The sequence below is a fragment of the Ostrea edulis genome, chromosome 4 (genome assembly GCF_947568905.1).
Source record: "Ostrea edulis chromosome 4, xbOstEdul1.1, whole genome shotgun sequence".
Lineage (NCBI taxonomy): Eukaryota > Metazoa > Mollusca > Bivalvia > Ostreida > Ostreidae > Ostrea > Ostrea edulis.
The window spans coordinates 63,053,035-63,079,861 of record NC_079167.1 but is presented as its reverse complement, the minus strand read 5'-3'; the positions used below and the strand labels follow the sequence as shown (position 1 = coordinate 63,079,861).

Below are 26,827 nucleotides of genomic sequence, written 5' to 3'. Positions count from 1 at the left end.
AAAAGAGCTATCACAAGTTCAATATAGACACACCACAAGATAACTCTCAACATCTCTCAAGTATGCACAAATTATGCAGAAGAAATCACACTGTGATCTACCTCTGGATAAAAATGTAACAAGGTTTTTAAAATGCTGTTCTTTCATAAGAATGTGAACATGTATGTCAATCTGGTGGTTCCTCTCTGAGGTTTTTCCTTTTTGCTGATTTGGAGTCTGCCAAAAAACAATGTCAGATCTCTATCTGAGACTACTCCAGCCTAGTGCCCTGGTTCACCCTGAAATCACGCACAAAAAATCAACGCCTCTGGTGAGCAAAGACTTCAAAAATTGCCTAAATTATAATGGCACAAAAGATACATTATGTACTTTATTTATGATTTTTGATGTCGGTATTCCCATGAGAATTTATCGGGAATCACGATGAAAAAATCTGAGACAAATACAGTAATAATGGGGAAAACAGTGATAGCTGTAAACTTTACTGACAGCAAAGATATGAATTATTGTATGAAGGATACAATGTGAGTGATACGAATTAAAATTGTTAAAAGTATGAAGGATACAGCATGAATATAGCAAAACACCTATACTTGATTAAGTCGACAAAACACTTTCAAGCACAATTATATAATCAATCAAAATCCCTGAAATAATACAACAATATACTGCACTGATTATCAAGTAGCTTTCTTATTAGATAATCCTGGAATACTTGGATACCATTTGTTTTCAAGAAAAAGACAATGAAAATAATAAGAGTTGCTCTCCATGATTTGATGTCCAAAACAAATCGATGAAACTAGACTTCCTAAGGACTCAAAAGAAACTGTACCCAAACTTAATGCTATATAATGTAAACTTAAAAGCATACTATCTGGGTATCCTCATTTTGAACTAAACCAATCTGGTGCCAAAGCAGTGAACTTGTTTCCAATGCCGCCAGTCAAAAGTGGTCAAGGAAAAAGTGATCATTTTGATAAAATGTGCCAACAGTTAAGCTGAATCAGACTATCACCAGCGGCCCAATTGCCACAAGTTATTTCTTGTTGACAGTAAATAATGCCTATCAGATTATTATTTTTTCTGTTTTACGTAGCTCGGGTGGCTTTAAATTGGTCTACGAGCCATGAATAGATTGTGTTCATTTGGGCAGACTGGGCATTTATTGGAGGTGAAACACTGGCGTCAGGCAACAACAATTAATTCCTACTTAAAGAACTAAAGCGTAGATAAATGTCTTTTTTCTATTATGAACTATTTTCAAGAGGAATTTTATCAAGATCATTAAAATAATTTTCAATATTTTTTAATTCTTTTATTCCATTATTTGCATAATCGCAGAACTCCTTATCTTGACACAATGATGAATTTACATAATTGTCAAAGATTGTAAGAGGTTGGACCTTTCCCGTCACATCAATACTTTAAACATGATTGTCCCATTTAGAGAATTGTATTATCTCCAATGCGGATTATGATATGTTTTTCAAACAAATATTTCTTGAAAGCAAACACAATAATTAGATAAGTCAACAAATAATCTTATTAAAATTTTCAAAGCTCTATATTACATCTTCCTCAAAAGATAAGGATCATAACTCTATTTCTATGAACCATCTGACTCAAATCCTGTGAGAATATCATCATATGCTTGTGACAAGCTCTTCAAGAACCTCGCTACAAAATTAATTCCTAGATTGATAGTAATCATGGGAAGAAAATGTTACAAGTGACAATTCAGAACAAAGATTATTTACTCTGTGTCTTCCCTGCAGTTAATCAATAAAAAAGCACTTGATTGCAGAGAGAATACAAGAATCTCACATGTTAAATCACCAGACAAGGGTTCGTTCTCAAATCAGTCTCCTGCAGTTAAGAAAAAAAACACAAGAAAGGTTTGTTTTGTTAAGTGGTAACTTTGGGTCTTGTGCAGGGTGGCAGGCCAGGGAAGATGGCATAATCACTGCTCGCTCGGAAATGTTAAACAAACTCTCTGACAACTCAGCTATTTCAAATAAAAACATGTCAACCACTGCTTTTTTCAGGAGAGGTTTGCAGGCAATTCTGAAAAGGCTGCCTTTTAACAGTACATCATACTGCACTTAATCTTAATGATGGATGTGCAGGACATCGCGATTGACCCGTTTTCATCATTAATTCGGGGTAATTGATAAAAATACCCTCAACAACCAAGACAGGATAGAGACTAGTAGTCTAGCAATGTCAATTCTTTATACACTGTCAAAATTTGGCCATTTTTTTTTTTCTGAAACAAAATTCACTGTTATATCCTTCCCTTAAGCCAGATTGCTTCCAATCTACAAAGTTTAGGAGGTGATTTAAGTCAATTTATATCCAATAACATCTAATACTATCGTTTAACACTGAGACAGTCTGTCTGCATGGTACACTGCAATGGGACCATAACAACCACATTTTATACCTATTGTTATGGAATACATTAGCCCTCCTGTTGGATAATGATCAAATGACCCTCAGACCATTTCTACAGGATTGATATGGACAAGCATGTAGGCAGAAACACATTTTCTCTCAAAATGCCAATTGCACCCTCATGCACTTTCCTGCAACAGAAGAATGTTATCACCAATCCCTATATCATTGCAATGGGCATTGAGAAACGTCCGGGGAGAAATTTGACCACCCATCCCAGAGAAATTCAGTTAATCTTGACACACTTTCAATATATACCCAAAAATGATTTACACAGAATATGCTCAGTTATAAATAGTGAACCTATCACCTGCCCAATTTGCTGAAACTGAATGCACATATACAAAATTCTTCAGTTTTTCCTTATAGTCTACATTCAACCTTGACTTGGTATTCTAGTTGTGTCATTGACCCTTGTAAATCACATACTTTATTTGACATTTTATCAGATTAAGCTTAATGGAATTACAGATACTTTTATTCACTTTGTAAAGGCCTGTTTTTACAGGAAAGGGGGTGAGTGGGAGGGGGGGGGGGGGCAAGTGGGGAGGGGGGACCATTCCAAAACAAATCTCTGCACTTCAATTTAGTTTTGCATGCTCTAGTTAAAATGCAAATATGTTTCTGCCTCTTAAAAATATTAACCAATTGACTTTCTAATTGAAATGATTAAATTTGTCCAGATCCTTCACGTGAACTGATTATTGCATAACTATTTCTGTCTCCGTAAGCATAATCTAGTATTCATGTGGTATATGTCTGCAAAAGCAGAGACTAATTTCTTGATCTGGATGGCTCCACAAGAAATTAGAAATTCAACCCAATGCATCCTTCCTTTCAAATTTCCATATAATTTTAGTTGGCAGCTGATAGTTATCTCAATGAGATTATATGCAGGTATATTAAGTGCACTTAGTTATCCCCCTTATACTAACGTCTCCGATAATTAACTCTCTCCGAGTCCCCTCGCATCCAACGTCTTCACTGTGCTTCCTATGAACTATGCTTACATAAAGAAACTTTTTAATATGACCCAAGGAATGTTTCTATCATCTATATCTGACCTTGGCTACCCTGAAATGTCATCCATTTAATTTAACCCAAATAAAAAATATATCAAATGACTAATGTCATATACATTGCACACATAGAAATGCTCTTATTGGGCTTCTATAACAAATAACCTGGACAAATGAGAATGTTTGATCATATCCTGCCACATAATATATACTAGCGGTTTTTTTTTACAGAGAACAGACAAGTTGGCATGTAAATACACCACGAGAGAGCCAAGACCTAGAATCAGAAAACAGAAACCAGCAAGTCGTATTTCAGCGCCACCAATGTCATCCTTTTTTTGTTATCAGATAAATAGCCATAGAAATGAAACAGTAGGCTTAGTCAATGACACAGAAAAATTAATGTTATCTAATAGTATGACAGTTTATTAAATTTTTGTTATACAAGACCTCATCAAGTGGTTTAAAAAGACTTGTTTTTTTGGCCGCCAATTCCTTGTTCTAAAGGATCAAGTACTGTCTGCGATATGTAAAATTTTTATGCCATACTGGCATAGTCACAGCATTTTAAAAAAAAAACATACTGTACTGTGCAACACACAGCATGAAAAAAATAATTGGTATAGAAAATTTAGATAATTTTCTTTCACATCACAAAGCAGTGCAGGGCATCTGTCACTATAGAGTGTGGTGTGCCATCGTCACTGAGACAACTTCTCGCTCATCCCAGCCACAACTGACAGATAAATATGCAACATAAATTTTTAATTTCTTTCTTCCTACAATCCCTCAGTTCTCTCATTAACGTCTCCATGGTATCATTTTCTCTTACACTTCTCAATACCTTGTTTACAATGGCACATAGATTATCAATATTTTTTTTTCAGAGACCGATTATAACTGCCCACCATTCACCGAGGTCTACACATCATGTGACAGATTGAATCCCAAACAACCTCCATAAGCCTCAATGTCTTTAACGTTTAAGGGGCCCCAGATAGAATCTAATGAGCTTTTTCCATGTCTTCTGTCATTTATAGCAATAGTTTTCATTTCCTGCTACAATCCTATCTCTAGCCTTAAGCCACTAAGAGGGATACTAGAGTCTCCATCTTACAAGATTCGTACATGAAATTCAGGTAAACACGATCAATAATATATGTAAATCTTCGGTAGAAGTTAGTCAATTTTTAGATGGACGGTGAAAAGTTCACGAACTGCAATTTGTTCTTCCTTCGGGCAACAATAGGGGTAAAAAAAAAAAAGCTTTGTATATTGACAATCTTAATAGTTATTGCTCTAAGTCACCAGATATGCTGAAACACTAGAATATGAACATTATATATGTATGACTATTTCTATCTTAATAAGCCAGGTCAAACAAGACAAGACCAATCACAAATTAACAATTTAAATCACACTACGCCCTATTCCTCAAAAATAAAGACATTTATCTCGGTGAGAATTTCCAAGTGAAAACAAAAATGCTTTTAATATTTTTCAAACTATGTTTTGTCTGATCACTTCAGACAAGCTCTGTAAATGTTTTCTTTAAAACACATTCTTTGGTTGTCATATTTCTCATCAAATATTTAAAATTCTCAAATTCAAAATTGAGAAAGACAATTATACTCAGCCCTGCATTAACCTATTTTCTGTCAATTGCTAGCTTTCTTCATTCTGACAGTTAGTGCACACAATGCAGTGGGCTTTAGTTTTTTCTCTGATCTGCCTATACCAAAATGAGAAACTGTGTTTTGAGGAACTAATGACTATGTCCATCATTTATTTCTTGTTTCCAATCCTAAGAAGTGTAATATTACTAAAATATTGGTATTCTGTCTCATTAATCACAGAAATGAAGTAGGGCATGAACTTCAGAGACATTGGATAAAGTTGCACACCATTTCTCTCTGATCCTTTTGATAGTATTCCAGTAGTAAATCTCAACACTGAATAAATGGTCTGAAAAACAGCATGAAAAGTTTCCACATTTCAAAATGCTCCATGAACATTTTTAGGTCAGCCATTTCCTCCCCTTTGAGATCAACACCCCTATCAACATGCCTCAATGAAAACGTTCGCTCTTTGAAATGTCTATGAAACAAAAATCTGTGCAAGACGTAACCATTTAAAATATTGCATATAGGTCTCTACAAACAGTTCTGCTCAAGAAATGAACAGTGATAACAGTAAAGGAACGGTAGCATTTTCTGTGAGAAATTTGTGGAAAAAAATTAATTAGCCATTTTTCAAAACAATTTTCCCCATCACAGCATGGACAGTACTATTTATTCTGGTTCATGTCAAATGATATGAAGCAGTTAAGTGTTTCAGGATTTTCATGGACATTCAGACCAAAAAATTATGAAAATGATCTGTCGACCTCATCAGGAGATATTGTGAATCTCACGCAGTAAATTTAGCATAAAATTTTTTTCCATCACTTTAAATTTCTTTCGAACAGCTATATTTTTCCTTGTTTCCAGAAAATGTAACAGTGCCTCGTTATTCAGTTTTCGTTCTGCCAAAAATTTCTTCAAATGAAAGGAAGATAAAAATGATAGTTTATTAATATTTTCTACCAGAAATTGTTTGAAACAAAAATTATTGCCCTTCACCTGCATCTATTAAAGTCTTAAATCCTGTCTGTGCCTTAGTTATTTTTAAACAATGCACAAAGAACTTAATTTAGAAACAGACACCACTGTTCATTAAAAAAATATTTAGAGTGAATAAGCTGACAATATATTGTTCTCATTTTTTAATCTTCTGTCTGTTCCAAAAATTTTAAGAGGTTCCAAGAAATGTTTTCATCTAGTATGATAAAAGTTATGTTAATGATTTCTGACTATGATTTTTGTCAAATGTAGCTGAAATATGATGAAAAAAGATATAGCATATCAAGACCAATCTGATTGTATCAAGACCTAACTGCCTTAATTCATTAACATATATATTGTGAAATAATTACATATACCTTTCTTGCATATCAACAATTCTGATATTAGCGTTGAACTATGAGTAAACAAAATGCCATAATGAACATGTCATAGTCACTTCAGGAATCATTTGTTGCCCAATTTTCAAACATATAAAGCCTGTATCCTGAGAGAGAGAGAAAGAGAGAGAGAGAGCACAATTTTGAATTTTGTCTCCTATTTGCAAGATGTTCATACACTTGATTAAGCAACATTTTTTCACATACTAAGGTGCAAATAAGCATAAAAACCATGGAACCATTTCTATAATTGCAGTTTCTGCCATTTAATTGCAGTAAGATATAGATGACTCTGATAGGTCAAAAGCTAGGAACCCAGTAGATGCAGGAGAGAGAGACTACCAGAATGATTGGGCACTCCATTAAAAGTCACTTATCAGATAATGACAAAATCACATGAAGGCGTATTATTCCTAGATAATTGAAATAATATTAGCCTGACTGAGATCTAATGGGTGTAAAGACTTTCCTTCTTACAAGCATAGCTGTGGTAAATGGATATTATGTCAATACCATCAGTGTAGAACACAAATCTCTCTCTATCAATATCTCACACAAAACTTCTCCCTCTGAAAGTATGGACAAGGTGCTTGACCGTTCAAACTGGGAGGGGAAGCTGTGGACATGGTACTGTCAATGGAATAAAACCTTATTAACTTTCTACTGAACTTAACAACAGAACAAAAGGACCAAAATCTAATTGTCCATGAACTTTTGGACTTCCTCAATTTCTTATCCAACCTTTATGTAATACATGAAGACAAATCAAATGATTAAATGAACTAATTGACGTCTGCATTTTTTTTTTTGTTTATGAGAATTTACAAAAGATCTGTTGCTTTCATACCGTTGATCTAATAACACATGTACTACATACTCCCACAGTTCTGTAAAAACCACCGGATTTCTCCCCTATACTGGACATAACTCTCTGATGAAGATGTGTATAATATATACTGCCAAGAACTTCAACCAGGCAACTGTTTATTTTGATGCAATTTCACCAGATAACATGCAGGAAAACAGCAGCTGTTGACTTGAACATGGCGAAAATTTTATCTAATATCTTAATCAGTATATTTCTGGGATCTTTTTCAACCTAATCAACATCATTTCCTTTCTTAAGTCTGGTTATGAATCAAGGCACTAACCCTTTCTTCTTGAAAAATTCAAAAATAAAGGCATTTAGAAACATTTGAGAAAGTAGCTATCTGATGGTATAAAGAGATTGGTGAACTTGTCCAGAGTGAGAAATAGCTGAAAAATAGATAGAATGATGAGAAAATAGCCTGATAGAAAGATAATAGACAAGATAGAAAGATAAAAGGAAGGATAGGAAGATAATCCAGATTTCCTGGGGTGTGGGAGCCAGTCAGTTGTGTTTCCAGGGGAGATAATCAAGCTAAAGGGAGATGATCCATTTATCAAAAATGAATTTCAAGAAAATTTAAAATTACAAATCTTGGATCACTGCCTTGAAACAAAATAATGAAAATGAGATAGCCTTTCATCCATCCCTGGAATTTCATGCAGTGAATCAATTTTTCAATTCTTTCCTCAACTTAGCTCCAAATCTCAAGAGAAATTTATGGAGACTACTTACTAGTACTGCATTGTATCAACATCCTTTTATTACAAACATAACTTTTCTATCATATAAGAACAGATTTGCACCAGGGAAATCATATTGTTTTTTTTATTAATGCAGCTATAAATAAGACAACTGTAACTTCAATCATACCAAGTGACTCTGACTCGGCCCACTCTTTGATATTCAGTAAATCATAAATAGAGAAAGCTGGTCTCACTTAGCATCACCTGACCAGAAAACAAATGCCAGAGCCTATCATCGACATCAAAAAACAGTGCTGCTGACCAGACCTACTTATCTATACCTACATATCAACAAATATGATAAACAATAATAAATAGGTTTAAGACTGACACTGGCTGTGAAGAGCATAAAAACCAAATCAAACAGAAAATGGATCTTTATTATCATTCTGCCATGAACTCTTTTCGTACACACAAGTTGAAAAATGCACACTATCTGAGTATTCTGAACAATTCTATGCTTTCAACAGGGGAGTATCATATTGCCCAACTTTACAGAAATTTCATAAAAATTAAACTGTGTGCTATTAGAAATAAATGAAAAAATTAATTCACCTAAGCTTCAAAACTCTATTCATAACTATCAAATTCTTTTTCTAAACATTACTCTATGGGATGATTTTCAAATACAGACTTTGTTTTTGAACCCTTTTTAAAAAATGCGCCCGTTATATTGAGCATCTGCTGAAACTTAACACATATACATTTCCCAAAGCAATAATCGTAATTGATCCTTCATTTCATAATTGGAATTTCCAAGAAACTTGAAAGAAAAACTGACAAGAGAAAATAAATGCGATACCTATCAAACTCATCAAAAAATCAACATAATATTAGACATTACGATAATTTCCTGTTTAGGATTAGAAATGTCACCACAATACCTAATGCGTAGGACAATAGGAGAATGATTCACCTGATGATTAGATTGGATCTTCCATTAGCGCAATAAACAAATGCATGCTGGATCTGAAGACATGTCAATACCCTGACACCTTTTGTCTAACCTTCAATGCTTAGATTTTATAGATATTCGTTTAACCTTTTTTTTCTCATGTTTAGTTATTTGTTAATCTTTCAACTTTTCACACTTTTTATAAAAATTAAGAACAGGTATTCAGAAAGAAAACAAAAATCGAAGAAAACCCTTAATTTGTAAGTTTCATTTCAAACATTTACATCAAGTCTTTGCATCGCCTCTTTTTCTTGTTCCTTTCTTGTTCCTAGCTCCCTGATGATTTCAAGAAAACCATTGACAAATACACTGTACAAATAACAATGAATTTATTTTAAATTCTGCAATCTATATTTCCTGGTTCACTTTTTATTGTTTCATCTTTTTGATTTTTAAATGACTTCATGAAAATAAAGACAAGCTAGTGCTAAGAGTATTAAACAATAAAACAAACTTCAAACACAGCCATTAAATTCAACAAAAATTATTTCTGACAAGTTGATTGTCATATGCTCTTCATCTGCCTGACATGCTCAAAAAATTGTCTGTGACCCACAAGTCACCAGGTAGATAGTACACCCATTAAAGTTTCTAGATGTTTGACCACCGGATTAGCTTAATAAATCTTACGTGGAAAAGGCATCGTCAACAGTCAGGGTGACTAAAACAATCAACAGCTTTTTAATTACCATCGTAATTAACGTCACTCTCTCTACAACAAGAACTTCTTTGTGAACTGTCTACATAGACAAACTGGCCATTAATTTTCATATTTGGCTTTGGTGTGAGAAAATATTCTGTACTTTAACACAGTAACATCCAGGTCACCTGAAACTGTTTTATGTACTTAAATTTCATCAAATTTTTAATCAGCTCACACACATTTCACCTGAAGTTTTAATCTTTTAAAAGATGCATTATTAATCTTATTTCCATCTGAATGTTTTTTTTCAATTAAAAAAAAAGGTATGCACTAGATGAGATAATCCAGTTAATCTAAATGGAAGTACAAACTCCCATTCAAGAGACAAAATGAACATTAACTCCACCCAATATTAGTAATCATCCTAAGGGAGACAAATCTACTTCCACAAAAATTCTGGACAGAATTAAGTTAAATTCAACTCTAAATAGTCTTGCACCAATAACCTCCAAATATTTCTAGGGATTTTCCCCCCAAGAATAAAACACCATGGATTCTTTTTAATCCAACAGTTTTTTGTAATAACCAAATGTTATGTAACATGCGACAATTATTAGTTCCTCTCCATGCAGACACTTCTTTCCATACAACCTACCTCAAACCTAACTGTTGCTCTCAAAATTTAAGAAATGCTCATTCTAAAACATCTGGCAGTTTGTTCCCGAACTTTCTCAAACTTGAGTTAGTTATTTTTTCATTCACAAACAATCAAGGGGTTAAATTTGATATAATAATCAACTTGAATTTGAGAAAACTTGCAACTCATGATCATGAGTTTGGAACATTTTCTCCCATTACACAGCCTTTCAATCATTTAAGAAATAAAGAATCATTTTAAAATTACATAAAATTTTCACTGGAATGTGATCAATTCTAAGTAGATCTGATTGTGTACCACCACACTTTATATCCCAGTGAAGATTTTAAAATGGTTATTCATATGTAGTTATGTATATTCACATATTTATCGTCCATCAATTCTACTGATAGCCATTTCCTCATGAATGCAATGCAGCTGTGAACAATGTGCATATTATAGTACAGTCTATTTCAATGGCAGGGAGTTCTGACAGAAATAAAAGTGGAATGTAAATATAAGTTTCAAATTTAAAAATTCTTAAGGGCATGAACTGCAATGCTTCAGGCCTGCATACTTTTCATGAAACGTTGTTATGGATCAGAAATTTGTCTCATAAATGTACATTTATCTCAACATGGGGAAACAAGAGGCCCATGGACCACATCGCTCACCTGAGTCACCTTGGCCCATATTTAAACATTTTCCCTAGGATATATTTGCATGTAAAACTTTGATCCCTATTTTGGCCCCAACCTACCGTCAGGGGCCATAATTTTTACAAACTTGAATCTGCATTATGTCAGAAAGCTTTCATATAAATGTAAACTTTTCTGGCCCAGTGGTTCTTGAGAAGAAGACTTTTAAATATTTTCTCTATATATTTGTATATAAAATTTTGATCCCCTATTGCAGCCCCATCCTAGCCCCGAGGGTCATGAATTTTACAAATTTGAATCTGCACTATGTCTGAAAGCTTTCATGTAAATTTGTACTTTTCTGGCTCAGTGATTCTTGAAGAAGATTTTTAAAGACTTTCCCTATACATTTGTATGTAAAACATTGATCCCCTATTGTGGCCCCATCCTACCCTGGGGGTCATGATTTTGACAAACTGGAATCTACAATATGTCAGGAAGCTTTCATGCAAATTTGTACTTTCCTAGCCCAGTGGTTCTTGAGAAGAAGATTTTTAAAGATTTTTCCCTATATATTTGTATGTAAAACTTTGATACCATATTGTGGCCCCATTCTACTCCCAGGGGTCATGATTTTAACAAACTTGAATCTGTACTATGTCAAGAAGCTTTCATGTAAATTTGTACTTTCCTAGCCCAGTAGTTCTTGAGAAGATTTTCAAAGATTTTACCTATATATTTGCATGTAAAACTTTGATCCCCTATTGTGGGCCCATCCAACCTTGGGATTCATGATTTCAACAAACTTGAATCTGCACTATGTCAAGAAGATTTCATGTAATTTCAGCTCTTCTGACCCAGTGGTTCTTAAGAAGATTTTTAAATGACCCCACCCTATTTTTGTGATTATTTCCCCTTTGAAGGGGACATGGCGCTTCATTTGAACAAACTTGAAAGCCCTTCACCCAAGGATGCTTTTCGCCAAGTTTGGTTGGCCCAGTGGTTCTGGAGAAGAAGTCGAAAATGTGAAAAGTTTACAGACGACGGACATCAGGCGATCAGAAAAGCTCACTTGAGCTTTCAGCTCAGGTCAGCTAAAAAAATGAATACATAAAATTTAAAAAATCTTTTTATCTACACAAGATAAAGTTCCATGTTCTTAAAATCAAATCAATTACATGTGGCACCTAAAATATGATGGACAAAGTGTCAAAACAATGCTAGGATATTGTAGATATGTCAAAACAATGCTAGGATATTGTAGATATGTCAAAACAATGCTAGGATATTGTAGATATGTCAAAACAATGCTAGGATATTGTAGATATGTCAAAACAATGCTAGGATATTGTAGATATGTCAAAGCAATGCTAGGATATTGTAGATATGTCAAAGCAATGCTAGGATATTGTAGATATGTCAAAACAATGCTAGGATATTGTAGATATGTCAAAACAATGCTAGGATATTGTAGATATGTCAAAACAATGCTAGGATATTGTAGATATGTCAAAGCAATGCTAGGATATTGTAGATATGATGGACAAAGTGTCAAAACAATGCTAGGATATTGTAGATATGTCAAAGCAATGCTAGGATATTGTAGATATGTCAAAGCAATGCTAGGATATTGTAGATATGCACTCCAGTTGCTAAAAAATTGTACACCATAATGGTCGGATGATTAATTTCTGGATTTCACTCAAATTTCAATCTCTCTAACTCTTATCTAGGTCCCTTGAACTTCGAGTTATCTCGAGTCACCTGTATTCAATTTTGATACAGTATATGTATTTCATTAACACCTGCATTTATCTCATGATGTAACATTCCAATTCTATTGTATTTCAAAGAACTACTTCAATAACAATGCACATTACAACAACAGGGCATTTGAATAATAAAACAAAATCTTGCACAAGTAATAACATGAATACAACACATCATCTAAAAGTGATGTATCATATAGCAGTAGCCGGAGAAAATCCTTCCATTGACATGAATCATTAGAATGATGACTACACATTTTAGCATGTCTATGTTGATACAATTAATGTTTCAGTGATCAGGATTAGTCTCAGATTAGCCACACTTACTGGTATTTCTCTGTTGGAATCTCTAAAGATTAGCCACACTTACAGGTATTTCTCGGTTGGGCTCTCTAAAGATTAGCCACACTTACTGGTATTTCTTGGTTGCGATCTCTAAAGATTAACCACACTGGTATTTCTCGGTGGGATCTCTAAAGATTAGCCACACTTACTGGTATTTCTCAGTTGGGATCTCTAAAGATTTGCCACACTTACTGGTATTTCTCGGTTGGGATCTCTAAAGATTAACCACACTGGTATTTCTCAGTTGGGATCTCTAAAGATTAGCCACACTTATTGGTATTTCTTGGTTGGGATCTCTAAAGATTAGCCACACTTACTGGTATTTCTCGGTTGGGATCTCTAAAGATTTGCCACACTTACTGGTATTTCTCGGTTGGGATCTCTAAAGATTAACCACACTGGTATTTCTCAGTTGGGATCTCTAAAGATTAGCCACACTTATTGGTATTTCTTGGTTGGGATCTCTAAAGATTAGCCACACTTATTGGTATTTCTTGGTTGGGATCTCTAAAGATTAGCCACACTTACTGGTATTTCTCGGTTGGGCTCTCTATTTTCTTCTCCATGTTCTTTCTCCAGATATCCAGCTCATCCAGTTCCATTTTAGATTCCAGGGCTGCCAAGGCCTGCTCTGATTTGATCTACCAGTAAATCCAATGTTTCAATTCCAGTTGAAAAATAGAATTCAATGACATTTTCTGTGATTTAATCATAACTATGTGAATTACCGAGGTGTAACACACAGAAGAAAATTGTTATTGAAGAAAAGTATTTCTCTCTTATCTACACACATAAAATACAGATATCCTATGAAAGAAAGGTGTGAAAGATATTTCTATCTTTCATATCATGTGACATAATCATGCGGATGAATAGTTAATCTAATTCGTCTGCTTGTTATATTGTTATAAATACAACAATCATGACTGCACAATGTCCAGCATCCTCAAGATTTCGACCCTTAAACGTAGATGACTTCATATGAATGAAAATGAGAACACATTGATGAAAACAGCCATTTACCTTTAGTTACTGACGTTATTTCTTCTAAGAGAGAAGATCATGTTATTCATTCAATCCCCTCCCTCATGCTCTTAATACTTATATATCTAATTTCATGGCATCTCGACAGCTGTACCACTATTTCCGCACTCTCTCTTCCAACGTCCACATGTGTCTCCGATAAAACAAGTGTCTCCAATGAATACTAGTATGAGATTTGAGCCTTTGTAGGTTTGGAAACAAAAGTAAAATTCGTGTCTACGTCCACTAACAAAAGCCACTTGGAATCTGTTTACACACTTGTCAATAAATAACTGTGCATTTAATATCAGTATCAATGCTTCTTTGAAAAGAAAACGCACAGTTTCGATTAGGCCTAACTGGGACTCTGACTTGGCACTGCACTAAAAGACTTTCCCAAGATGTAGACCAATAATCAACATCCCGATTTTGATTTAAGCCTAGAGTCGCATTTTTATTACGTGTCAGTTTTCTATATACTATAGTTAAAGTTATTGATTTTAAGTTTATTAGTAAATGTTTAAATATATAATAAAGAAATCAGCAAAATTACAAGTACTATTTTGTGTATGTGCAATCTCTAGGTTTTTATTCAAAGAGGAATAACTCTCATACTATTAACTTGATTCATTAATCAACTGATTTTCTGTCAGTGACAAAGTTGCCAAAATTAAGGTCATAGAATCCAATTCTGGGGTCATTTATGATGTATAGTGAATATCTAATCAATTTGAAAATTCTCAATATGGCATCTCTGGGCACAAAGAAAACAAAAAATAATTGAAAATATGAGAGAAAAATATTCTCTTGTAAGTAGCCATGAAATGTTAAGGTAATTCCACCCTCAGGGTTGCATAGAGCAGTAAAACCCTCAATAAAGCCTCGGGTTTTACCGCTTTTTTGCAACCCTCGGGTGGAATTACCTTATATTTCATGGCTACTTACAACAGAGTCTAATAAACATGCATATCATAATAGCAAAAACTCACACAAATTTGGACAAAAAATGAAATCCCCAGTGGGACTCAAACTCATGATTTACAGACTGCTTAATCCAATGTGCTAACCAGACAGGCATGAAAATTTCAAAGGACAAGGAATAAAAGACTGATATTCAATCATGTGTTGGTGACTTATTTCCTTCCAAAACAGTAACAATGTGAAATTCCTCTTTAAATATGAGATACAATTTCACATCAACCACAAGTGTATATATAAATGACAAGATATAAATTAAAACATTTGGGCCGTGTTTTTTGCGGGGTGGGGGGATGTAAAATGCATTTGTTGTATAAATCTGAAACCTTTACTTTAAATATACACATCATTTACAGGCGATTTCCGATGGCTTAAACTTTGATCTCTCGAATTTCCTGATCTCTCGAAGTGAAATCACCATCCCTATTTTTTTTCACTATATAACCAAGGAAATTTACTTTCAAACTCGAGAAGTAAAATTTGGGTCCCATAAAACATATTTTGTTGTTTTTCACTCGCGATCTCTCAAAGTGGTGTCAGTGTATACACACCATCAATCATGCATATAATTATTTCTGCTTACACCTTACCTGGATAACAGCTAGCTTAGATATGTTAATTAGGCTTTTCCATGGGTGGCACATTGCCTGTGCTTCTTGTTGGGGTGGATAGTTAAACAAGATGTACTGTGAGCAATGCTCACTGAGAATTACACCCCCCCCCCCCCCCCCCCCCCCCGCTTACCCCAATCTCCCAAAGGGTGTTGTTAATAGGTATAAATTACCTCTTTCCTGAGTGTAAAAATATGGTGTGCATTTGTAGAAGAAAATGGAAGATATAGTCCGAACACAAATCCATGGCATAGCATAAACCTATAATTTTGACCTTGAGATCAAAGGTCAAGGTCATAAAGAGGTCATGAATGTACATGACACATAGTCTCATGGTGATACACCCATGTCTTATGGTATGACTATGTCAAAACCCTATAATCAATTTTGACCTTGAGGTCAAAGTTCAAGGTCATATACAGGTCATGAAGGTACTCGACACATCGTCTCATGGTGATACACTCATGTGTCAAATATGGTATGCCTATGTTAAAGAACAAAGAAGTTATGGCCCGGACACGAATCCATTGTAAAAAAACCTTTAATTTTGACCTTGAGGTCAAGGGTCAAGGTCATATAGAGGTCATGAAGGTACTTGACACATCGTCTCATGGTGATACACTCATGTGTCAAATATGGTATGCCTAAGTCAAAGAACAAAGAAGTTATGGCCCGGACACGAATCTGCACAGACAGACAGACGGACAGACGGACAGACAGACAGACAGAGTGATTCCTATATACCCCCCAGAACTTCGTTCGGGGGGTATAATAATCGGTCAGTTTTAACTCTACATCTGTGCTTCTTGTTAGGGTGGATAGTTAAACAAAAAGTCAGTTTTTAACCCTACATCTCTGCTTCTTGTTAGGGTGGATAGTTAAACAATCGGTCAGTTTTTAACCCTACATCTGTTCTTCTTGTTAGGGTGGATAGTTAAACGATCGGTCAGTTTTTAACCTACATCTGTGCTCCTTGTTGGGGTGGATAGTTAAACGATCGGTCAGTTTTTAACCCTACATCTGTGCTCCTTGTTGGGGTGGATAGTTAAATAATCGGTCCGTTTTAACCCTACATCTGTGCTTCTTGTTTGGGTGGATAGTTAAACGATCGGTCAGTTTTTAACCCTACATCTGTGCTCCTTGTTGGGGTGGATAGTTAAATAATCGGTCCGTTTTAACACTACATCTGTGCTTCTTGTTTGGGTGGATAGTTAAACGATCGATCAGTTTTTAACCTACATCTGTGCTTCTTGTTTGGGTGGATAGTTAAACGATCGGTCAGTTTTTAACCTACATCTGTGCTTTGTTCCAGTTATACGTAATCTGACTATAAATGAAATTTACAATTTGTTTGGACTTGACAATGAAACCGTAATTTAGAGACATGTCTAAGAAACATCATTATTTGAAAGAATTTGTGTTTTGCGTAAAGCAACTCAAAATTGTGACAATGATGCTACCATACATTTAATTAATAACTGTGAAACTTTGTTATTCTACCATGAAAAAAAACCCAACAAATAAATACATAAACTTTTTAAAATATCTTTTAATTTAGGCAAGGTAACGTTCTGTGTTATTAAAATCACGTTAATCACCCAAAAATATGAAGGGAAATGTGTCTAAATTATCCCAGGATGTTGTCATTATACAATCTTCTTCCTACAAAATCTGAACCATAATATTAAGTTGGACCTTAAATGGCTGTATTTGACTTGACCTTTGATCTCTCGGACTCTTGATCTCTCAAAGTTCTAATAAGGTCCCTTGAACTTTGAGTTATCTCGAGTCACCTGTACATGAGTGTTTAAGAGTTTAAAGAGTTTTGGTTTTTAAATGACCAACGACATTTGGAATGGGAATTCTGGATTACTAGGTACTAAAATAAAATGCACAAAATTGGTTCCTCATCATTTTAAGCTAAATCCTCCTGGCTTTTGGCATGCAGCTGAATGTTAAATATGTTTTGCGGAATTTTCACTTGAGGATAATACTGTTGAGATACCACAATAAATATATACCTGGAAGAAGTAATGGGCAGCCAGGCCTGGACCTGCAATTCTCTTAGCCACAAAGCTGTCAGTAATTGGGACACGCCCCCTACTGCGAATCACAAGGAAATACATCATGGTGTCCCAGATCCCACGACCTGACCTCCTGGCTAGGGCAACTAAAAAGCACATTCTTTTATAAAGACAACATATTTAAATAAAAAAAAGACAGGAAAATTTCAGATTGTTTGATTCCTCTCTGAACCTCTAGCATTGCATACTGCTGCCTTACACTATCATGGTGTTAAATGCTGTCTAAGTTTCAAAACTTACACACAGATACCCCTAAAGCAGCTACAGGACAGAATAGAGAGCCTGTAAAGAGAGCAGCTACTGGCTGGATACACCCCATGATCAGGATCCTGTAGATCACAGCCTCAAACAGAATAGAGAATTTATTGTTGTCAGCTGGAAAGAAATGTCAGATTCATATGTGTCAAACTCTAACTGTAAAGAGTATGGAAAAAGAATCTACTGAAATGTACAGATATTTTTTCCAGTGAGTTAAAAGTCCATGGATTTACCATACCTGTTCAATCTACAGGTACTAATCTCTGCAGATTTTTGTGAAATTCTACCAAATGTATTCAAACTATTTCACTGGTAATGCAATTCTACCAAATGTATTCAAATTATTTCACTGGTAATGCAATTCTACCAAATGTATTCAAATTATTTCACTAGTAAAAAATTTCAAGCGTTTTTATCCCTACAAATAAACCAGAAACATGTACCACATAAAAGTATGTCTACAGTTCCAGAGAATCGGTAAGTATTTGAATTAATGTGGTCATACTGCTTTTATTTGTTTCTCAAAACAACATTGTGTCAACATTCGTAAACAAGATAACCCTGCACAGAAAACAATTATATACAAACTACTTGACTTGCTTACCTGGGCTATCAAAGTCAAAGATAAGTATTCCTGCTATGTGAAACAGCAAAGTAGTAACTGGCATCCTAAAAATAAACAAGCATTAGCTAATAGTATCCTGGTAAGAAACAAGCATCAGCTAATGGTATCCTGATAAAGAAACAAGCATTAGATACAAATATTTTGAAACGAAACAAAGATTAGCTACTGGCATCCCAATAAGAAACAAACATTGAAAAATCTTATTCTACAAATTTAATATATTTCGTCAAAAGAATTGCATAAATTCTGTCACCTATGCTGGTAAATTTTTTACTCTGACAAGTAATCCATGTCTATATATATATATCATTCAACATTTTACACAAAAAAAATATGAATAATAATTTCAGTAATATATCCATTTTAAGTTTTCACTCAAACAAAAACACCACAAGACTAAGTATTCTTCAACAATGTGACACTGCAAAATATAAACACCCATTGTTCAATGATGATAATAACTTCACTTCGCTGTAAAGTAAAATTGATACCAATGGATTTAAAAATCTGGAAACAAGTTAACCAACCAAGCAGGGACAAGAACTGCTGCAACAATAGAGAGAGTGGATCCAACGACACACAAGACTGGAAAGGTCAAGGTCAGTCCTACAGTTCCTATTGCACCCTTGCAGAAATAGTTCCAGATCCTATTGAGATGTCTGGTCAAACTCTTCCCAAGGAACCCTGCAAAGATTCAGGTTACTCTCACTTTCCACGACTGTAATGTATCATTTTCATTCTGGGTACGATATTTCTGGGTTCAAAGTTTCTAGATAAGATACTTCTGGGTACGATATTTCTGGGTAAGATATTTCTGGGCACTACATTTTCACCAATTTTGATGGACATACAAAATTTTCTGTTTGTTTTGTTTTCTAGATAATTTTATTAGTTTGTAAATCTATAAACATCTAATTATTCTTTCCTCACATTAAAAAAAACTTGATCATTTATCATTTTGTTTCACAATGTACACCATAGTATGCATTCCTTTTAGAACTTGGTTAGTATGCCATTTTATATACATGTGAAAGAAACTTTAAATATCGTGATATTACTGCAATACATATTTGAACGAATTTAACTTATCATCAAATAAAAATGATTATAATCAGAAGCATATTTGCACATACCTCTGTCAGGAGTTTCTTCAAATTTTCTGCGAGAGTCGGACACATGCTGCCACAATGACCGGAGTCTAGAGATGTATGTCAGCGTCTTTGAGCTTTCTTTGGGGTAAAGAGTTCCCTATTAATTCAAGTCAATATGTTTATTACTGATATTTAACAAATTCCTATACTGTAAAATCACTTATCTAATGTAAAATCATTATTTTACTGTAAAAAATCACCAATTTTAGTGTGAAATCATCAATTAATAGGGGAATTACTATTTTACAATCAAATCACTAATTTCATTGAATTTGTTGTTTTAAGAGGCCTATGCATTTTCCCAGATAAAACATTAAATCCCAATTAACACCCTTACCCTACCACCCCCAGGTGACTTCATTTTAAACAAAGCTTGCATACTAATTTAAATCAAAGGCCTGAAGGGCCTGAGAGTCAACTCGCACTTCATTGTCAACAGGAATAGGTAATTTTGAAGGGGCAAGATAGTACATATGTAGTAATCAAGTATATGAACATCATGTGTGCGAGTTTGCATATGCACGCTTCTTTTAGCAGGATTTATACTTTAATGCATCATGCCTATGTAAAGTGATTAAATTTGACTAAATCATGACCACTGCCGTTTAAATTACATGTACATATCCAACATGGATATAAAGAGTCATTGCTAACTGATGATTGTGCTAAACAATCCATGATGAACAAATGCTAAAAATTGGAGGAAAATCATTATGTAGTCATATACCGTATATACTCGCCTATAAGTAGGTCCGCCTATAAGTCGGTTGTATTTTTTAAGGTTATTTTGTAGGAATTTGTCATTGACCCGCTTATAAGTCGGTACAAATTTTTGTCAGAATAGGTTGACAATTTCAAGTCAATGCTCTAGTGTTTTTACCTATGTTTCAAAAAATATTTTGAGAAATTAATAATTACGAGGTGCTAAATATCCAAGCCATATCCGTTTGGGGTTTAAAGGCATCCCTTGATCTATTATGGACCATGATCCCTTGATTACCTAAGCAATTATGGTCTCCTAATGACCAGTACCTGACACCGTGTTTACTTTGTGGCACGCGCCTCGCGAAAACTGTTATTGTGGGATTCCGGTATAATTCATTGTATCAACAATAGAGTTTTTAAGAGTCAAGAATGATGATCTAAATTATCTGTTAACAATATTCAATCTTTTAAGAAATATATTTCAGCCGGTATACATATGAATATTTCAATATTAAATCGGGTTCGTAATTCAATTTTACCGATAAACGAATTGAAATTGAATTGAAAGTATTAGTTACGGGTATGTAAATAATTTTAAACTAGATAAAAATATGTAAATACTTGTACTTTATACATGATTTTAAAATACATAAACAATACGTCTAGATATTTAAAAATCACTACATTACGCCGCCCTGAAAAATACCAATCTTCTTAGGACGCGCCTATAAGTCGGACATAGAGTTTTGGACCAAAAATTGACTCCCAAAAAACCGACTTATAGGCGAGTATATACGGTAGTACTTTATATCACAACAGAAAACCCTCAAATAAGCACCACAGTGGTTGTAAGAAGATACCATACAACAAAAAAGTTTAGCAAATCAATTCAATGTTACAATGACTATGCAGTTGACATCTGTAAAAAACATCGCTGTTTTTACTGTACTGACTCTCAGTGTATATTTTGAGAGTTTATTCATCAACTAGTCATAAAATGCTACCATCAAAACAATAAAGAAAACAAAAAATGTTTGTCAAACAATATAAACATACAACAATACCCCCCCCCACCCCACCCCCCCACCCCCCCCCCCCCCCACCCCCCCATGGTGCAGAATTGAAAAATTGAAAAAGGTTATACACATGCATTATTTAATTGATAATAGTACCAAACCAATTCAAGTCAAGATGTTGAGTGGACAATATCTTCCTATGTCCAGAATGGACTGACCTTTGACCATGTGACCTAAAATAAATAGGAGTCATCTACTCCATAAGATGTACCAGTGTACCAAGTTTGGTGTCAATCAAGCTACTGATTCTTGAAATATAGGAGACAATATATTACTATATCCAGTTTGACCCTTGATCTTTAACCATGTGACCTCAAAATCAATAGGGGTCATTTACTTCTTAAGATGTACCAGTGTTCCAAGTTTGATGTCCGTTAAGCAAAGGATTCTCAAGATATTGAGTGGATAGTATATTTCTATGTCCATTTTGACCCTTGACCTTTAACCATGTGACCTTAGAATCATTAGGGGTCATCTACTCCTTAGGATGAACCAGTGTACCAAGTTTGATGTGTATCAAGCAAAGAGTCCTAAGATATTGAATGGACAGTATATTCCTATGTCCAGAGTGGACTGTCTCTTTGCCTTTTGACCTAAAAATCAATAGGGGTCCTCTTCTACTCATAACCAACCAACATTTGAAACATCATAACAATCAAATGAATGATTCCCAAGATATTGAGCAAACATGTGGTCTGCCGACCGACAAGTAAAAAGCAATCCACCCCCCACCCCCCCCTTTCTTCTTTGAAAGGGGCATAAGTAATTGTTTACAGAATCTCATATACAGTCACATGAATTTAGAAATATAAATAGCTAAAATGGGATTCCGTACTTCGGAAAAACGTAAAGACTGACTATTGCTATGAAATTAATGGGCTTCCATAATTCTAGAAAAAATTACAATCGGAATAATGCATTATGCTTATTAATTTACACTCGTATTTAACCAAATATAATACACACTTTTTAATTTTTTTATGAGAAGGGACACATACTACATACCACTAAAGGTTTTTTGACTCATTTTGTTTTAGTCAATGCAATGTGCACTTAATTTTTCGCCGCGTTGTTTACCTATCTAAAAGCGTAAAATTGTTTTTAAAAAATTATATTACACCCTGTAACTAATTATTATGAAAAAGCCAATTAAAATTTATCATCGTGCAATTTTTAAAACTGCCATGATATTATGATACTGTGACTAGCACATGTTTTGTGTACACGTCCTTTGTCACTTGATTTTGTCAGATTTCTGCATGTTGCACGTTTTTCATGGGTCTGGGAATATGCGATTACTTTTGAGTTTTAACTTTCCTTTTGCAATAAACGACTTACCCATCTAATTGCGGCGAAATTTCAGAGGGTTATGTTAGAATTCTTCATTTAGTACCAATTAAATTACTGGCTTTGATTATGGATATGTTTATAATTACCGAGGGGGGTCATTATATCGCACCTTGGTAATGGTACGTCATTTTTCGAAGCTTGGGTGATGTTTTGATTACAAAACATTGAACGTTCGCATCGGCTATTTAATTGATATGAACTTTAAATAGAAAATATCGAGTCTGTTAAAACTTAATTGCTACAAACTCTCGTGCTTAGCTGAAATTATCATTATTTCCCCGAAAATACAGCTATGTACTGTGTATAAGGACAAGATTGTCGTTTTCTTAAAAACAAATTTGCTGCACTGTATACAAATTCTAGTGCATGCTTTTTTGAGAACCTGTATTATTTCCACAAAGATTTCTCGTGAAGTTAAATGCGATTGTACACACGAACAATGGTATTTCCATAATTTACAGACCCCAAAAGGGGATGCGTATTAAATATATTCGGCAAAATACAGTGAATGTGATTATCTATATCTGACTGTAGAATAGTCTGAAAGCGGAAACATAACAAACTGAACGTGGTTCCTTGTCTCACTCCGATAGATTCCCGCAGAACTAGTCACACGGTTTAGGCTTCAAATGACATACTTTCGAAGAGGCCTCGACGGGGAGTATGATCGGTCGTAATAGACCAATACCATTTCAAATATTTACTATGCTTTCCCAACTTAAGAAAGCGAGATATTACTTTCTTTACTATAAAATATTTACTTACAAGTTATTTGTTTCATGTTTACGAATCTATTTTTGTAGTTGATATATTTATACACACGTACGTCGCATGTTTAATATACAATCGCCTGTGACACTTATTGACTTACTTTGTTTACATCATGTATTCATGCACACTATGTTTAGTTTCTTTAAACGTATTATGGGGACTCATTTAAATTACATTATTATAAAAATGTCAACATACATGAATGATATGTCTTCAAAACCCAATGAAGCTGTTAAAAAAAAGCAAATTTTTGAAGATCTTTGTGCGCGGGATTTATTTGCTGTCGGTGTAAGAATAAACAGAAAGTTTGTGATCCGCGATAAATCCGCACGCCGTTGACAGCAAGGAGCATCTCGCTTCGCGAGCCGACTCAAAAATTGTGGTTCTCGAGAAGATTTCCAAAATGTTTTCCTAAATATTCCTAAGTAAAACTTTAGATAAAACTTTGGGCCCAAGTGTCACAGTGTGAACAAACTTCAATCTACATGTTATCAGGATGTTTTCATATTAATCTAATATTGTATGTGATTTTAATTTCACGGTGCTAAAAGTTCACAGTTTTTTATATTGGTCTAATTGCGGTGGTTTTATTTTCACGGAATTCAAATTTTATTTTGATTACTGGTAACTGTTCAAAACATATCGTGTCACCAGTGTTAACTCTAAAGCAAACTAACATGGTGCCGCGCCATACCTTTTTTGGCTGGCGCCATGCCCTTTTTAATTGCACAGTGCCCTTTTTTCTCTATAAATTTTTTAAAAATATTTGTTAATACAAACAATTGTTCTTTATTTCACAAGGTTGATTGAAAAGTTTAAAATCAAGGCAGCAGGTATTAACTTTTAAAGAGGCTAAATGATTATTCTATTACTATCATAGTATGATACAATGAAAGTGCCCCTAAATTGTCTTGCTGCGACAAAAAGTGCCCTTTTGAACATGTGTGTCCTCTCTAGATCTTAGATTTAACACTAGTCACACTTGCAAAATGATTGCGGTTATTTTAATTTCGCAGAAAAATCCCAGACCGCAAACATAGCGAATTTAAAACCACCACAATCATTTCCCCATTTACAGTAACTAAACCTCTTTCATCCAAGGATGCTTTGTGTCAAGTTTAGTTGATTTGACAAAGTGGTTCTGGAGAAGAAGTAAAAAATGTGCAAAGTTTACAACAACAATGATGACAGACAAAGTACAAACTTTGATCAGAAAAGCTCATATAACTTTGCAGCTTAGGTGAAATAAGCACCATAAAGTACAACAACTCTAAAACCACAGAATAGTTATTTTATAGCACTACACATGAAGATATAAAATACATTAAATCTATGCAAAATAGCCCCAAGGTAAAGGTCACAAGGTCAAGCACTCTGGTACTAAAAGAAAGGTCTTGTCACAAGGAATACACATATGAAATAAGAAAGCTCTATCACCAACCATTCAAAAGTCATGGCCAAGGTTAAAAGTTTTTGCAGACAGACAGACAGTATGCCTCCACATCTCTGATTACTGGAGACATAAAAAAAACCTAGTTAGTCCATCATTCTGACTTTTGCTGCGCATAGTGTACCAATTAAAATGTGCATGTGATGTAAGAGCTACAGGAAAACATCTGTACTCACATCCACCTGGCTGAGCTGTAAATCAGGAACAAAAGGCCTGACCCAGAACAGTGCCCGGATACTGATAGGACTGCACCACGGAACTACAACCTTTTAAAAGTAAAAAGCAAAAATGCCAATATATATATATATATATATATATATATATATATATATATATATATATATACCATATAGCGAGTTTTTTCAGCGGGTCTAAAATTTGGCGATTTGCTGGCTCAAAGTTATGCTAATAAATTTTGCAGACAAGGAAGAGTTATCTCTCTTGCAAATACTGAAGTCACAATTGGGTGCATATTTGGCGAGTGAAATTTTGGAGGAAAGCTATCTAACCCCTAGAATAATCCAAATGTATCACACCTCAGAAAAAAACCACTATGCGGTATACTTTTGCTGATGATGAATATTATTATCATTATCCCAATTAACTAGAATATTAGGAACTGAGTAGTAATTCAATAATACCTGCAATAGTGTGATTATTTAATTTCACACTCACTGTGTTGAGACACAGAATGAACATATTGTAGGTTTGAATGCAGACCTATATAATTATAGATACTCATTAACAAGACTGAGACAGTCCTACTGCAAGCACAGACATCATAAAATATTTTAGAAAGAAGAAATTACCTTACCCAAAGAAAATAAAAATAAATGGTCATCCTACTCTACCCCAAGAAAGAAATAATCATCCTACTCTATCCCTCCCCCCCCCCCAAAAAAGTCAAATGTTATCCTATTCAACCTTCCAAAAAAGTCAAATGGTTATCCAAGAAAGAAGAAGTAAATGATCATCCTACTATACCCCAAGAAAGAAGAGTGAATTCCAGGACCATGCCCATGTTCTCTGTAGATAGTTCCACCATCGCCAGAATGGATACCGTGAGGAGGACATCCACCTGTGATCTCGATCCACATTGTAGGACAAATTCTACAAAGCAAAAAATATAAATACCAAAATGTTATTATAGACATCTACTTGCCTACCCAGACTTCAAAAAATGTTCAATGAACACAAAATATGTACATTACATATATCTAACAATGATACTGATTTAGACTGTGAGAAATGTTTTTGGTGCCAAAAGTTACATACAATATTTTTTTAGATAGATTAAGGATATATATTGTATTAGAGAAAACCGCAATAAATGGGAAAATGAGGATATGTACAGCAGTATTTTGAAGTCGAAAACTTTACTTTTTTTTTTGGTAGTGAAAAACAGTTTTGATAGAAAGTAATTAGGAAAAAAATTTAAAAACCCGGGAAATTTGAAATAAAGCGACAGTCAGGCATTCACTCACATAGCTAAATGCATTGGAAATAAAGTTTAAAAGGAAAAGAAATATCTTACTGATGTATTTTTCAATATATGGTTCCATTTAAGAAAGTTGGCCATTGTACCGGTATGTATTTTATCCTTAAATACATCCAATCTAAACTATCTTGACAATTTGCAACAATATTTTAGCGTTGAATTTCTGAAT

The 26,827-nt window shown here is 34.3% G+C and overlaps 1 protein-coding gene across 7 annotated transcripts in view; it reads right to left on the bottom strand.

Annotated features, from left to right (window-relative positions):
• LOC125672084 (uncharacterized) overlaps positions 1–26,827 on the bottom strand; it is a 78,385-nt gene that overhangs the window by 34,916 nt on the left and 16,642 nt on the right. For all 7 annotated transcript variants that reach the window (XM_056163382.1, XM_056163385.1, XM_056163384.1 and 4 more), the window contains 8 exons: positions 26,145–26,270; positions 25,337–25,426; positions 19,791–19,905; positions 19,185–19,341; positions 18,637–18,701; positions 18,015–18,149; positions 17,712–17,860; positions 13,607–13,719 (listed from right to left, as the gene is read on the bottom strand). In XM_056163382.1, coding sequence (XP_056019357.1) covers positions 13,607–13,719; positions 17,712–17,860; positions 18,015–18,149; positions 18,637–18,701; positions 19,185–19,341; positions 19,791–19,905; positions 25,337–25,426; positions 26,145–26,270 — 950 coding nt within the window. The remainder of the gene's footprint in view (positions 1–13,606; positions 13,720–17,711; positions 17,861–18,014; positions 18,150–18,636; positions 18,702–19,184; positions 19,342–19,790; positions 19,906–25,336; positions 25,427–26,144; positions 26,271–26,827) is intronic.